The 14,780-nt window shown below is 39.6% G+C and overlaps 2 protein-coding genes across 2 annotated transcripts; both read right to left on the reverse strand.

Annotated features, from left to right (window-relative positions):
* Window positions 1-3,394: 3,394 nt before the first annotated feature.
* LOC149199414 (uncharacterized) lies at window positions 3,395-4,699 on the reverse strand. The gene is made up of 2 exons (XM_089400569.1): window positions 4,236-4,699; window positions 3,395-4,091 (listed from the first exon to the last, which is right to left on the reverse strand). Exons 1-2 carry the CDS (start codon window positions 4,697-4,699, stop codon window positions 3,395-3,397), a joined length of 1,161 nt encoding a protein of 386 aa, XP_089256695.1.
* A 7,130-nt stretch (window positions 4,700-11,829) lies between these two features.
* LOC149199415 (toll/interleukin-1 receptor-like protein) lies at window positions 11,830-12,606 on the reverse strand. The gene is made up of 2 exons (XM_089400570.1): window positions 12,014-12,606; window positions 11,830-11,896 (listed from the first exon to the last, which is right to left on the reverse strand). The coding sequence occupies exons 1-2, from the start codon at window positions 12,604-12,606 to the stop codon at window positions 11,830-11,832; spliced, it is 660 nt and encodes a 219-aa protein (XP_089256696.1).
* Between the last annotated feature and the right edge of the window lie 2,174 nt (window positions 12,607-14,780).

Here is a 14,780-nt window from a genome sequence, read left to right on the forward strand (position 1 = left end):
CTTCAAACTATGAACTCAAACTTAATCCTTATTTTTGTAGTAGCCTATCAATATCCAACGAAATTCTATTATGAGTGTCTTCCACAAATCTGAGATAAAGACAGATTCACCGAGCTTCTTCCCAAGTAATTGTCCAAGGCCTTGAAAGGTATCCAAAGTCTGTTGTCTGAATTATGGCAAGACTATTTTCTATCCCAAAGTCTTCTTCCATAAAAAACCAAGGCACAAGACTCTGCAATCTATCCATAGGACACTGTTCTTGAAAGAATGTCTATCTGAGCCACACAAGATTGTCAAACAATGATCTGTGCTTCTCAAAAAGGTGAAAGAGGTCCTAAGATAAAGATATACTTATTACAAACAATCCTCCAAAGGTGGTTGTCACAAGTTCTATTCTTCTGTCCTTAAGTCTTAACTCTTTAAGAATATTTTAATCACTGAAAATGCCCAAATTGTGATCTTAGAACATCCTCCTCGACCTCCTAGCTATTTGGTCCTTTTTCTTTGTGTTTTCACTGAAATTACTTGAGAAAAACAGAGGTCCGAGCCTCTCTTTATATACCCTTTCCATCCTTGAAATGAATAGTCATATCCTCTATTTGGATCCCAACTTGTGTAGGTTGCTCAAGTCAGCTCCATGTCCAGATTTAATACGAGCTTCTTCTTTGTCACCAAGTGTTTTTAAGTGAGGTATCCACTTGTTATGTCTTTAATCGTCATGCCATCAAGTGATCTCCAATTCATTCATTTTCCATGTCATCAAATGTAATGTCACCATATATGTCATCATGATAGTGCAATGATCCATTATGAACAATAGGCATCTAAGACGAAACTTCTTCTTAGTGGCTCGACATCTTCATTCATGATATCCTTGTCAAATAAGATTTTTAACTATCATTAGCCATCTCAGTAATATTGACATATCGGTCAATACCATATTAACATCAATGATAACCTAGATTAATAATGCTATGCCTTTGACCAAACTCTTTGTCACATGTAGACACATCCTGTTGACATGTTCATCAAGTAGGTTGTCATCAATGACAACGCATTAGTCATAATTCCAACAAAATCTTGTTGTTCCATCTCCTAGGGTTAGGGTTTTCATTTTTCAGTGTTTATCTTTGTTATTCAATAATAAAAAGACCCTTGAGCATCATTGTAACATAGGTCATAGGCATGTAGCCACTACATCTCATCTTAGAGATAAGCTACCATCGCCTGAGCTAGTTTATTTCCATTCTATATGTAATCATCTTTTAGTTCTTCGATATTAATGAAATGAAGATCTATTTTTGTTGCATCTCCATGTTGATGTTTATATTTGTATTTTGTTTTGTTTATGCATAAGTTCGGATCAATGGGTGACATGTCTATATAGATAGATGGACCCTTACGGGAGGGGTGGCATAATGTGACTGATTCCACAAGCTAGCACTCTTGTTGTGACTTAGGCTAGAAGTATTGGGGTACCTTCGCCTTGAAGATTAGGATGTCGTGGGGGTAGGAGCCAGATTGGGTCGCTCATGGGGATTTTATACGGGGTGCACATCAAAGCGAATTCTTCAATCCCCAACACCATTAGTCTCACTATAGATAGAAATATAGGAGAAGATAGAAGTCTCTATCCTCGCACCTAGTTCTTCCCCTCGTTGTCATTGGATGTTTGAAGGCCAAGCGACATGGAACCCTTGGAACTTCAAAGGGAAGTTCTTGAAGGGAATGACCGACTTGGAATCCTTGGCATCAAGAAAGAACTGATTGGTGTGACACCCTTGGAACTTCAAAGGGAAGTTCTTGAAGGGCATGACTGAATTCACAGCCTTGGCATAAAAAAACAATCATTGAGATATAATTAAGATAAGGTAATCATACCAACTTGCATAATGAAGTAAGTGTCATTTTAAAACCAAGTAAACTAAATCAAGAGTAAATCTTGGGGTAAAGGGGGATTAGAAAGAAATAAAATATTGGACCAATCAAGTATCTCAAATTTAGGTGTTTTCAATATTGATGTACTTTTAATTAATATGCAACTTCATAAAGGATGTGGTTAACGATTGACTAGTATCAAATGGATTGTCTAATTGTTTATTTTTCAATGTCGTATCTTAAACTGTATCACTTCATATTTCGTTAAATATCATATGGTTCCTATATCTAGAACTTGTTGCCTTAAAAAAATGATGTCATAGGGAAGGTCCCTACATAAGTCAGATAGAAAGAGGATAACCTACTCTAGATTAGCCTTCCAAGTGCAATTCCTTTGACACCAATGTTTGCACAAAGACAATGAAAAAATGAAATACACAAGAAAAGTAGGTAAGCAAGAGGCTCATGACCTCCCCAAATAAGACTTATGCTAATGAGATTGTCTTTCGGAATAATCACATCATTGAGATTTGGTCGACGTTTCAAACCATGAGATCCTCAAGACAAAGGAAGAATTATGCTCGAGCACATTCAAATTATACAACCCAAATTGAAAGACAAGTCTTCTCTAGCATCTCTAATTTAGCCATGAATTTTCCTTCTGGTGTTAATATAGATGCTAATTTAACTCTAAATTTTCTTTCTTATGTTAATATGGTTTTTAGTATGTTAACATTCAATATAATTATTATTAATACAATTCAAACCCATAATACATTTATGTTACGAACCACAAACATTGTTATGAACAACAAACATGGTTACAAACCACAAACATATATGTTTATATATATTTATGTCATTTAAATGATGAATTTTATTTTTGGGTAAACATTTTTCATAGATTTGGAAAAAAAGATTAAGATATAATAAAAATGAATTAAATATAAAAAAAACACAAAAATAATATTTATCAAAATTAAGTATATGTTTATATAAATTTATAATTATTACAAAATATTTTAACTTTTATATTAATATTTGTAATTTCTTTTAAGAATATAATATAAAAATAAATAAATAAATAAAAATAAAATATAATATTTGACAAAATTAAATATATATTTATAATTATTTATAATTAAAAATTATATATTATATATTATTTCTATTTCTATTTAATTTACATTAATTTCAGTAAATTTTACAAATATTAAAAAACTAAACACATCCATTCAACTTTAAAAAATACTATTTCAATTAATTTCAGTAAACAAATTACTTTAATGGGAAAAAATACTTATCTCATTTGAAATCTGTTGATGTTATAATCTTAATATTTAAAATAAAAGGATATATAACTAATTTTCATATTTAATGAAAATACAATCGTAAGTTTTTTTTATGAAAATATATTTTAAATATAAATTTAAAAAATATAGGAAAAGCATATTCACTCTATAATATTTTACTCTATTTTACTTAAATTGCAAATTGAAAAATTTAATTTCTCTTACTACCACACCGTTAGTGTCACACGGTTCTGCTTCAGCGTCTCTACTACACTCGGCAACACCTGAAGTTCGTAACTAGATTTTATGGATACCTCTTGAAGCCTTGGAAGACCACAAAGGCCTTCTATACTTCTCAAATTATCACACTTGAACAAGTACACCTCTATGAGTGTCTTGGGTAATGTTCCAATCTCCACCAGATGAATACACTCCTCTAGGATTAATTTCTCAAGGTTGGGGTCTAAAACATTATCATGGAATAGCTCTGATGTGTGGATTATGGGGCAACCAACCACTTTCAACCAACTCAAGTGACTCAACAGTTCAAGCGAAGCCGGCAAACACTTCAACTCCCTGCCATACTCGACACGCAATTCCTTCAACTTTCTTAAGTCACTCAGCGAAGGCATCGCTGTGTCCAGCAAAGGGTTTCCTATCCACAAAACTTCTAAATCACTGGGGAGTTCAATCACACTTGGCAATTCTTTCTTCAAATTTGTGCCCCTCAACTTCAATACTTTTAGGGACCTTTGGTGCCCCAATTGCGAGGGCCATATTTCAACTGTTTTACAGCTGGAAAGATCTGTATGCTCGAGTGTTATTATATTTCCAAATGTTTTGCTTGAGATTCTTAAATTAGAACAAGAGGAAGCATCAAAATATTTAAGGCTACTTAAACTCCCAAAAGAATTTGGCAGCTTCTTGAATTTCTCGTAGTCACACATATTGATGTGGTGGAGGTTCGTGAAGCTGCCTAAGGAATCTTGCAGCATCTCCAATTCCTTACAGCCAAGTAGGTTCAAGACATGGAGGTTCCTCAAGCTATCGAATTAATCTAGCAGCCTCTCCAATTTCTCGCACGAGTTCAAGTCCAAGCTGTGGAGGTTTGTCAAGCTGCCGAAGGAATCTGGTAGCCTCTCCAATTTCTCACACCACCTCAGGTCCAACCTGTGGAGTTTCGTCAAGCTGCCGAAGGAATCTAGCAGCCTCTCCAATTTCTCACATACCAACAGGTCCATGCTCTCGAGGTTTGTCAAACTGCCGAAGGAATCTAGAAGCCTCTCCAATTGATAGCATGCATGCAACTTTATGCTGTGGAGGTTCGTCAATCTGCCAAAGGAATGTGGCAGCCTCTCTAATTTCTTGCACCCATGCAGGTCCACTTGGTGGAGGTTCGAAAAATTTCCGAAGGAATCTGGTAGCCTCTCCAATTTGGTGCATCCAGATAGGTCCATACTGTGAAGGTTCGTCAAGCTACTGAAGGAATCTGGCAGTCTCTCCAATTTCATGCACACTGACAGCTTCATACTGGAGGTTCGTCAAGCTGTCGAAAGAATCTGGCAGCCTCTCCAATTGATAGCACCCACTCAGGTCCAAGCTGTGGAGGTTCGTCAAGCTACCAAAAGAATTTGGCAGCCTCTCCAATTTCTTGCACCAACCGAGGTCCAAGCTGTGGAGGTTCGACAAGCTATCGAAGGAATTTGGCAGCCTCTCCAATTGATAGCACTCATGTAGGTCTATGTGATAAAGGTTCCTCAATTTGCCGAAGGAATCTGGCAACCTCCTTAATTGCTCGCACCCATGCAGGTCTATGTGGTAGAGGTTCCTTAAGTTGCCGAAGGAATCTGACAGCCTCTCCAATTTCTCACACCCATGTAGGTCCATGCAGGTCTATGTGGTAGAGGTTCCTCAACTGCCAAAGGAATCTGGCAGCGTCTCTAATTTTTTTCACCCACTCAGGTCCAAGCTGTGCAGGTTCGACAAGCTTTGGAAGGAATCTGGAAGCCTCTCCAATTTATGGCAATCTTGCAAGTCCAAGCTATGGAGGTTCGTCAAGCTGCCTAAGGAATCTAGCAGCCTCTCCAATTGAAAGAAAAAATACATGTGATGGAGGTTCCTCAATTTACCAAAGAGTTTGGTAATGGTTTCAATGAAGGCATGCGTAACACCAAGGCCCTCAAGGAGTTCAGATGACCGAATTCTTCTGAAAATTTAGCAAGGAAGAATGAATGATGATCCTTTCCAGGTGCTTCAGCTGCCCTATGGACTTTGGAATGCTTGAGAGGCAACTCGCATTTATAGCGAAGACGATCTAGACTGCATCTACAAGATAACCGCGCGGGAGAAAGATTGGGTAAATCCAACCGTGGATGGTCGAATATCATGGGAGCCTGAAAGCTCCTACACATCAGATTTTGACGAAGAGATTGAATGATGGAAGAACTAGTTACATGAGGTAACCACACTCAACTATTACATGATGAAAAGGTCACTGTGTTGCGTGGCAACAAAGGTAAGAGATCTGCCTATGTATGATAGGTTGAGCGAGGTGGATGATTTCCTGAACAAATTTGAAAGAGAAGTACTCGAACAATAGCGTTTCGACGCTCTAAAATGGGTACTGTGCACTATGCTCGCAAGATGGTGGTGTACGCACCAAAGAAGTTTTGATGAATGGTGTGAATGCAGAAGGATGATACGCATGCGGTTTGGGAAGCCTCAGATGTGGTTAGCAGACAAGTATGACGGATGGGATGATCCACATGCACACCTTGCAAAATGGACAAAGGTCTATAGGGAAGAGCCAGAACCTGAGTGGGTGCACCTATTCTATCATACCCTGGATATTATACCCATGAATTGGTATATAGAAACGGAGTTCTGCCATGGCACGAGCGAATGGAATATCCTGCGCGAAGGATTCCTGTTAACCTTCACGTTTGAGGATCGTTGGTGGGATTCTGTTGATGATGGGCTACAAGCAGTAAAATAAGCTATCTTCAAAATACCTCAAGAGCCAATGGAAGTGCTTCAGCTGGAATGGGCGACCTAGCTGAGCTATGCGCTGGAGTGTTACAACATAAACATCTAGGAAGACGATGAAGATCCACGAAAAGTTAACATTCCAAAAACTGAAGGCTATTGTGAGATTCAAGGACCATTGATTGAAGATCTTGACATCACATTGCCGGTAAAAAAGACACAGGTAAACATTGGGACAGAGGCCGAACCGAAGTATGCAACGCTCGACTACTATTGGGATGATGCCACGGTGGATAAGGTCGCTGAGTTACTCCGCGAGTACCAAGACTTATTCCTGACCAAGATTATGGACTTAAAGGGGATCGTTGGTGATTTAGGGATGATGAAGATCACCCTCAAACCCGACACGAAGTCGGTTAAGTAGAGGCCTTACTGCTTGAATCCGAAGTACAAGGTAAAGGTTCGCGTAGAACTAAACAAAATGCTCATTGCTGGAATTATTGAGCTAGTGGAAGAATCCGACTGGGCAAGCCCTATGGTAGTATAGGAGAAAAAGTAGAAGTGAGATAAGAATATGCGTGGACCTCAAGAAGTTGAATGACGCCTATGTACACGACCCATTCCCGGCCCCGTTTACAGACGAAGTATTGGAAAATTTTGATGGACAAGAAGCATATTCCTTCACCGATGGGTTCTCAGGGTACCACCAGATCAAATTTGCACCAGAAGACAGAAGCAAGACCACCTTCACGCTGGAGTGGGGCTGCTTTCAATACATTTCATGCCATTTGGGTCAAAGAACGCGCCAGCCATCTTTTCGCGCATAGTTGTAGCGGCCTTCAAAGAATATATCCACAAATTCCTGGAGGTCTATCTAGATGCTTGGATTGTATTTGGATTGGTTAAGCACCACGTAGTGAGCTTACTCTTGATGTTGGATACTTGCCAATGATACCAAATTGCATTGAACCTTAAGAAGTGTATGTTCCTCATTCCTTTGGGAACTTACTGGGACATGTGGTCTGCAAACAGGGACTAATGGTAGATCCCATGAATATTGCAGTAATTATGAATTTGGAAGCACCACGAAGTGTTAAACAATTTCGCGCTACCTTGGGACATACAGGGTACTACAGGAAGTTCATCAAAAGATATGCCCAGATCACTGCACAAATGGATAAACTATTGAACAAAGATGTCACGTTCTGCTGGAATGATGATTGCATGAAGAGCCTGGATGTCCTAAAAGAGAAATTGGCCTCTGCTCCAATCCTGGTCTTCCCAAAATGGGATGTGGAATTTCATGTCCATGTTGATGCGTCATGTATAGCGCTGGGAGTGGTGCTCACACAAGAGGGCGGAGAGGGCTTGGATCACCCTATCGCATTTGCAAGTCGCAAGTTGTCCAAAGTGGAAAAGAACTATTCCACAACTGAGCGCGAGGGATTGGCTATGGTGTACGCGCTCCAAACATACTGGCACTATTTCCTAGGAGAACATTTCAAGATGTATACAGACCATTCCGCGCTAAAATACTTGGTTAATAAGGCTGTGTTGGGGGGTCGCATATGTAGGTGGCTCTTATTGTTCCAAGAATATGACTTTGAGGTCATGGTAAAACCTGGATGCCTGAACATAGGACCGGATCACTTGTCACGTATTGAGATGGGCGAGGAACCTACTAGTTTAGAGGAAGGATTACCTGACACACAACTCTTTGTTGTGTGCATCGCGAATGGACACTTTGAAGACATAATCCACTTTCTGACGATAGGGACTGTGTCGAAGGAATACTCCATCCAAAAGAAGAAGGAATTGGTGGTGCGCACGGTGCATTTTGCTGTCATCGCGGGTCACCTATACAAAATGGGAAATGATGAGATACTGCGAAGGTACGTACCTAAATTTGAACGAAGTCAGATCCTCACATAAGCACATGGGGGCACTGTAGGAGGACACTATGCAGGACGAGCAACCGCCCAAAAGATTCTCTGCGTAGGGGTGTGGTGGCCAACCCTTCATCAAGATTCAAAATCACACTGTAGAGCTTGCGACATATGTCAAAGTATCGGTAGACCATCGCAGAGGGACGAGATGCCTTTGAATCAACAAATGACGCTGCAGCCCTTCGAAAAGTGGGCAATCAACTTTGTAGGACCTATCAAACCTTAGGGAAAAACAGGCATGTGATACATCATCACCGCAACGGAATACCTGAATTGTTGGGCGGAAGCACAACCGCTACACCTGCAAAGTTTTTGTTTGAACATGTGTTGACTCGATTTGGCTGTTCAAAAATCTTATTGAGTGATCACGGTACACATTTCCTGAATGAAACCATCAGCGCGCTCACAAAAGAGTTCCAGGTGTATCATTAGAAAAGCACACTGTATCACCCACAAGACAATGGGACAGTAGAAGCATTCAACAAAATATTGGAGATTTCACTAACCAAATTTTGCAACGTGCAGTGAAGCGATTGGGACTTGTGCGTACCTATAGTACTCTGGGCTTATAGGACAACGTGCAAGAAACTGTCGAGACAAACACCTTTCCGGTTAGTTTATGGTGTGGAAGTTGTCATGCTAATGGAGTATATTGTACCTAGTCTACGCATAGCAGCGCTCACAGGTATGATGGACCGCAAAGCTCTGGAAGAAAGGCTCGCACAGTTGGAAGAACTTGAGGAGGAACGGTTCCTCACTGGCTTTCATCAACAGGTGCAAAATCAATGTGAGAAGGCCTAACACAATAGCCATATTAAATTGCACACCTTCAAGGTAAATGATTTCGTACTGTTGTATGATAGTAAGTTTGATAAATTCCTGGGAAAGTTCAGAATGCATTGGCTGGGACCATACTTTGTTAAGGAGGTCACAGATGGAGGCGCGATCTAACTAGTCAAAATAAATAGAGAGCATTTCCCAGGCAAAGTGAATGGCAGTGGCTTGAAGCCCTACACGGGTGGTCCGACTATCTGACTAACCTGTAGGCACACAGTCTTCGCGCTCCAAGGATCCGGACAAAGGTGCGGGACTATAAACAAATGCAGGGGATACTGGCACAAAAGCAGAGAAACACTCCTGATACAAAGGTCTCAGAACAGCGTATGTTGTAGATCCAGCAAACAACAACTCAGTGCACCGCTGACCTCTGCGCAGTTCGAGAACAGTTGGAGGGACTCTGCACAAAGATCGTCGTGTCAATAGAGTGACTCAAGGGCAAGTCACCATGTTTGTGTTGAGGGCCTGTTGGGCATGGAATCCCCCCAAGGCATGTTTTGGGGCTTAAAGCCCAAGTTTTGACCGAATCTTGTTGTAAAGCTCTGCGAATTGTGGGCGTGGGGCCTGAAAGTATGATAGAGTCACAGGGTTGTCCACCCTAGTTTTGTAATTTAATGTCGACTGGATAGACCTACCCATGGTACGCGCACCATGGGATTGTATAAATAGGGCGAGGCTCTAAGTGTAGGAAGGAAAAAAATAGAGAATAGGGAATAGAAGAGAAGCATGAGAAAGTCTAAGTGATTGGGTCGCAGGTTGAAGTGTGTCTTTGGGTTGTAGAGTAGGAGAATGCTCTGCAGTTGAGTGTGCAGAGACCTAGTAGTTCGCAGCTTAGTATGCGGACCCGTGCAGCTGAGTGCGTAGGGCGAGTCGAGTCTGTAACTGTGGAAGGAATCAATAAAGAGAAGTTTTATTATAATTATGTGTATTTGTTCTTGGGTTAATGCATGATTGATATAATTTGAAAATATATTGTTTATTTACTACGCGCACTTGTATGAATGGTTTATGTTGTTAAGTATAACTTAAAGCCCTCAAGTAGGCAAAGATAATTAATTAACGTTGGAATACAAGTAAGGTCTTGGGTAATAAGTCAGAACGCGATGCTCAACCCCTGAGTAGGGTTGCGCGAAGGCAGGATATCAGGTTGCGAAGAACAGGAAAGCGCAAAGCAACCTGTGCACAGGGTCAAACCGCGGACCATTCGAACTCATCAAACATCTCTAGGGTGCGGAAACCTGGTTCTAGCACCCTCCCATACTACTTTGGGTGAGACCTCAGTTCACGCTCAGCGGACTATTGCCGAAAGGGCCAGTAGTAACGGGATTTGTTTGGCTAAATTAACTCTGAACCTGGGGGAGGCCCCAACAAGCCAACAACCATTAATAGAGGTAGTGCTACAAATTGGGAGCAAAAGGACCCATAATTGTGTTCAAGATAAGACAAGAGGAGCTAGGATTGTGCATTACATCATCTAGACCATTAATGTATCTTGTTCCTGTATTCTTGTACTAGTGCATGTATGAGGGTCATTATCCCTAGTATGGGGGCCCTAGATAGTTATATTACAGTTTGTTAATATAACAAAGTAGGGTTGTTGAAAATTGTAAAAAGGTTGTTTATATTTGTGCACGTGTTGATTTACTCTTGTTTATATTCGGTTGTGAAAAGTAGTTTGTTGTTGTATTTGGATTGGTAGTGTTGGTGATTCTAAGACCCTAACCTAGGTTCCAGTAATGGCGAAAAACAACAAAGGTGGTGGTATAGAGAGGTACCAAGAGAATTAATCATTTCCTATGAATGATATTCAATAAAGGTTCCAGGGTACAAAACTAATATTGACCATTTGATATTCTTTAAGCATACTTTGAATCATGGTAAATTTCTCAACCTAATCTAGGTTCTCTAGGTGTTTGGTGTTCTCAAGCCACTAAACATGAGAGGTGTGATTCATAGCCAACCAAATCGAGCACCAAATGGTTCTTGGTTGGGGAGCTTGGGTAAGGATTTGGATTTGAGGCTCTTATGGAGAGGTGATAGCGACCATTTTTCTACTTTGGATAATAGAAGGGATATACTACTCCAACTTAGTCTTCTAAGTCAAATTATAGAGGGGATAACCTACTCCATCTTGGTCTTTCGAGTCAAATTCCTTTGACACTAATGTCTACATGAAGGCATAATGACAAAGTGGAATTACATAGGCAAAGCAGGCCAAAACAAAAGGCTCATGATCTCCCTTGAGAAGAATTATGCTTAGTGGCATTCAAATTATACATCGTAAGTTGAAGGGAAATCTTAGCAACAAAAGAGTTATTCTATTCCAAGGTCCTCGAGTTTACAAAAGCTCCATCGGTATAATTGGATCAAAGAGTTGAGGAAAAACATTAGATGATTGGAAAATATATTTAAAAGGAAATAGAAGTGTGGTTTCAAGGCCCATCCTTTTTGAAGAGTTTGGAAACACAACTATACCAGACTACTTATGTTTACTAGATGGTAAAAGAAATGCTAACTAACGCAATATTCTACAACAAGACATCATACACAAAATTGTTTATGATATCTCAATGCTAAATAAAAAACATATAGTAACCAATCAAGAGACCAACCCCTAGAAGATACCTTTCCACTTCTCTTTCAAGCAGGCCCTGAGTCAGGCCCCTCAGAAGCTCCCTTTGCACCGAATGTAGTGAGCTTTTATTAGCCTTTTCTTTGACATCGGATAAATAAGTCCAAGGACTTATTGTACTTCGAACTCATTCTATTGAAGAGTTCTAAAGCCAACGTTGTCTTCCCCATCCCACCAAGGCCGACTATGCCCGCAGCCTGGATTTTTCCAGCCTGCGGTTGCTTCAAAACTGTAGCTTCAAAATCTATGACTTTGTCATTTAAACCAGTTTTCTAATCATTTTATCCACACGTTCAACGCGCTCATCTATCATGTGCACCTCGTCACTAGATATTCACCCACAAAAACACCAACATAAAATAAATAAATGAATGAAAGCAAAGGACAAAGTATCATATATAGTGTATACATAGAGAGGGGTTTGGAGGTCTTGCCCGTCATACTTGTCGTCCAGATCAAACCCACTTATGTTTGCAGCAAAGGAAAGAGCATCTCTCCGCTTCTGAATAGTGGCGGGATCATATCGTAGCTTCTCTTCTCGTGTTTGAGGGTCCAACGTTGTCTTCAATTCAAGCTCGTGCAAGCTGGTAGCATAAACTCCATTATTGTTCTGATCTGTCGACCTCAGATCAGCCGGGTTGACATGGTAAAAAACAGGGATAATTGGAGCCCCAGACTGTCGCATGAGGAGTTCATGTAAACAACAACGGGATTCTGCATATTTTAGTGAAAAGACGGCAACGTGGACGGAGGCGTTTCTAATATAAGCTTCTAATTGAGAAGGAAAAGGTAGTCCTTCCTGCAAATCCTGTCGATCTAAAAAGGGTCTCAATCCACGTAAATGAAGAGCATGGTAGAGATGGCCGGCAAAGCTCTTCTTCACTTCCCCACGATGGTTGATAAACACATCGTATTTATCAACAGCAGCGGTGGAAGAGGATGAAGCACCATCCGAAGATCTCTGATTTTCCATTTCAATTTCTTCGATTTCACAGGGGGTTTGGGTGATCGAGGATGCAGGCGTTAGGTATGCCATTGCCGATTGTTCGACGATTATACGAACTGAAAAGCTCTGGATGGTCAATGCAGAGGGAGATGAGGACTTTAGGAGGTGCAGATGTGGGGATAAATTGCAACGGCAAGAAAGTGGAGAGTGCAGAGCTTACATAAAGTCTCCTTGTAGAGGCAGAGGGTAATAGAATAAGGAAAATATTTTATTTGCGAAGGCCATGAGAACCGTGTCAATGTTATCTGCTTTGCGTGTGGGGTCCACATTGCTAATCATAGACAGGCTGGAGTCCTTGTGCGTTTGAGTGTTGGACCCATAATGCTCTGCGCTCTTTCATTTTACTTTTCTGTGGTTACAGTGCAACTTGAGCTGCATCCATATACCGAGACGTGTGCATCATCCCAGAAAGCCCAACACGCGTAAAAAGCAGAACCCGACAAAATGGTGAACTCGAAAGCATGTTCTCTCCACTTGCTATTCAAATCGATGAATAGATATAAAGATGTTTTCTCGTTTACGTGGGGGGTCCACATTGTTAATGGTCTACAGGATGGAATCTTGATCTCATTGCGTGTGGGATCCGCAATGCTTAATTTTCCATCTTCCAAAATGGATGCAAAATGGTGAACTCGAAAGCATGTTCTTCACTATGAATCTTATGGAATACAGCTTGAAATGCATCCATTCAAATAAACAACCACTACCATGTGTCAATCAAATTGATATCTCTACAAATTTTCCAACTAAAAAGTGTTGTATACAGAATAATTATAAGAAATTATTGTCAGTGACAAGTGTAAGCAAAATGTGTGCAAGAGAGAGAGGTGTATGCTAGTAAACCATTAGAATTTTTGAATAAAAACCAGAAACACGTGTGGGTTGAAAATGTGACTTTGCTTGGGGGTGACAAAGAATCATCTAAGCAACACAAACTTGTGTGAAATTATGGACTACCCAATTAGTGATGGAATTCGATGATGAATTTATCAGCCTAAGCTAGATTTCCAAAAGAAAATGTTAAGAAATATAGTTGAACATATGCACAAAAAAACACTAAAAATGGCTCCCTTATTCTTTGTAGACCCAAAGTGGTCACATGATGAGAGATAATAAGGCCTGGCTCTGTGGTTGAAAGACATCATACTGAATCTTTGTGTATGAAGGAGAGTATTCTTCATGTCCTTCCTCTTAAGCCATCAAATCTAGCTCGATGGTGGCTAGTGGAAAGAAATTTGTAGTGTAGTTGTGCCTACAATTGTATAGAGAGTGGCTCTAACTTCTTTAGTTTTCAACAAGCTACTTTCGTTCAAACAAGTGTATAAACTTCTTTCTATTAATGAAATGATATTGTTATTTAGTGTCTTATAACTAGTGCTAAGTTCGAATTTGATCTTAGGTGAATAGTTGAACACTGAATTTGGAAGGAAGTTGAATATAAATATTTGAATGTAATTTATTCTTAAAACAGGGGAAATCCGAGAAATATCAATGTGTCATATTGAAGATTCGATTGGAAAAGTCTTGATAGAACATCTGAATAACTAATTAAAGAATTAATCAATGAACTCATGAAGCCCGTGAATCTGTTATAAAATTGATGTATAGTAAGTAGTTGTTGGTACAACCATGGAACATAATACATGTTTATGTTGGAAAACTTAAAGAGCTTTTAGTTGTCACAAAGTGCAAGAGCCTATTTTTGGATTCTTGAATCTCGAAATTGTCATGTATGAAGGCACTAGATGTAACATGATGCTTAAATGTCTCTAGAATTCTTGGTGGTGTAATGTGCATTCTATTTCACCTAGATAGAAGTAAAGTTACTTAGATGAACATAAAATGTAAAGTAAAGTATTAGCCTTAATTTCTTATCAATTGACTAATTGGAAGAGTTGATGAAATTTGGTGTATTTCACACACAAATATTTTAATAAGTATTTATTGAGACATTCTCCCTTATTTGATAGAAATCTTATCCTTTCTCCTATATTTTTGGTGGGAAAGAGTTATCCATTGCGTGAAATAAGGCATTATGTTTAGATATAAATTTATTGTTTTATCATGTAAGATTTTTTGTGGAATTTATGCTTATGAGATAAGCTCCTACCTTATCCTTCCATGGCAATAAGAATTACTTACTTCATTAACATAAATATATTCATATTATTGTTTTAACACTCTAATAAGTCTTCTTCGCCTAA

Source organism: Pinus tabuliformis, chromosome 2_1, assembly GCF_031772625.1.
Source record: "Pinus tabuliformis cultivar Carrire ecotype Pingquan chromosome 2_1, CPIR1, whole genome shotgun sequence".
In the NCBI taxonomy this organism is placed as follows: Eukaryota; Viridiplantae; Streptophyta; class Pinopsida; order Pinales; family Pinaceae; genus Pinus; species Pinus tabuliformis.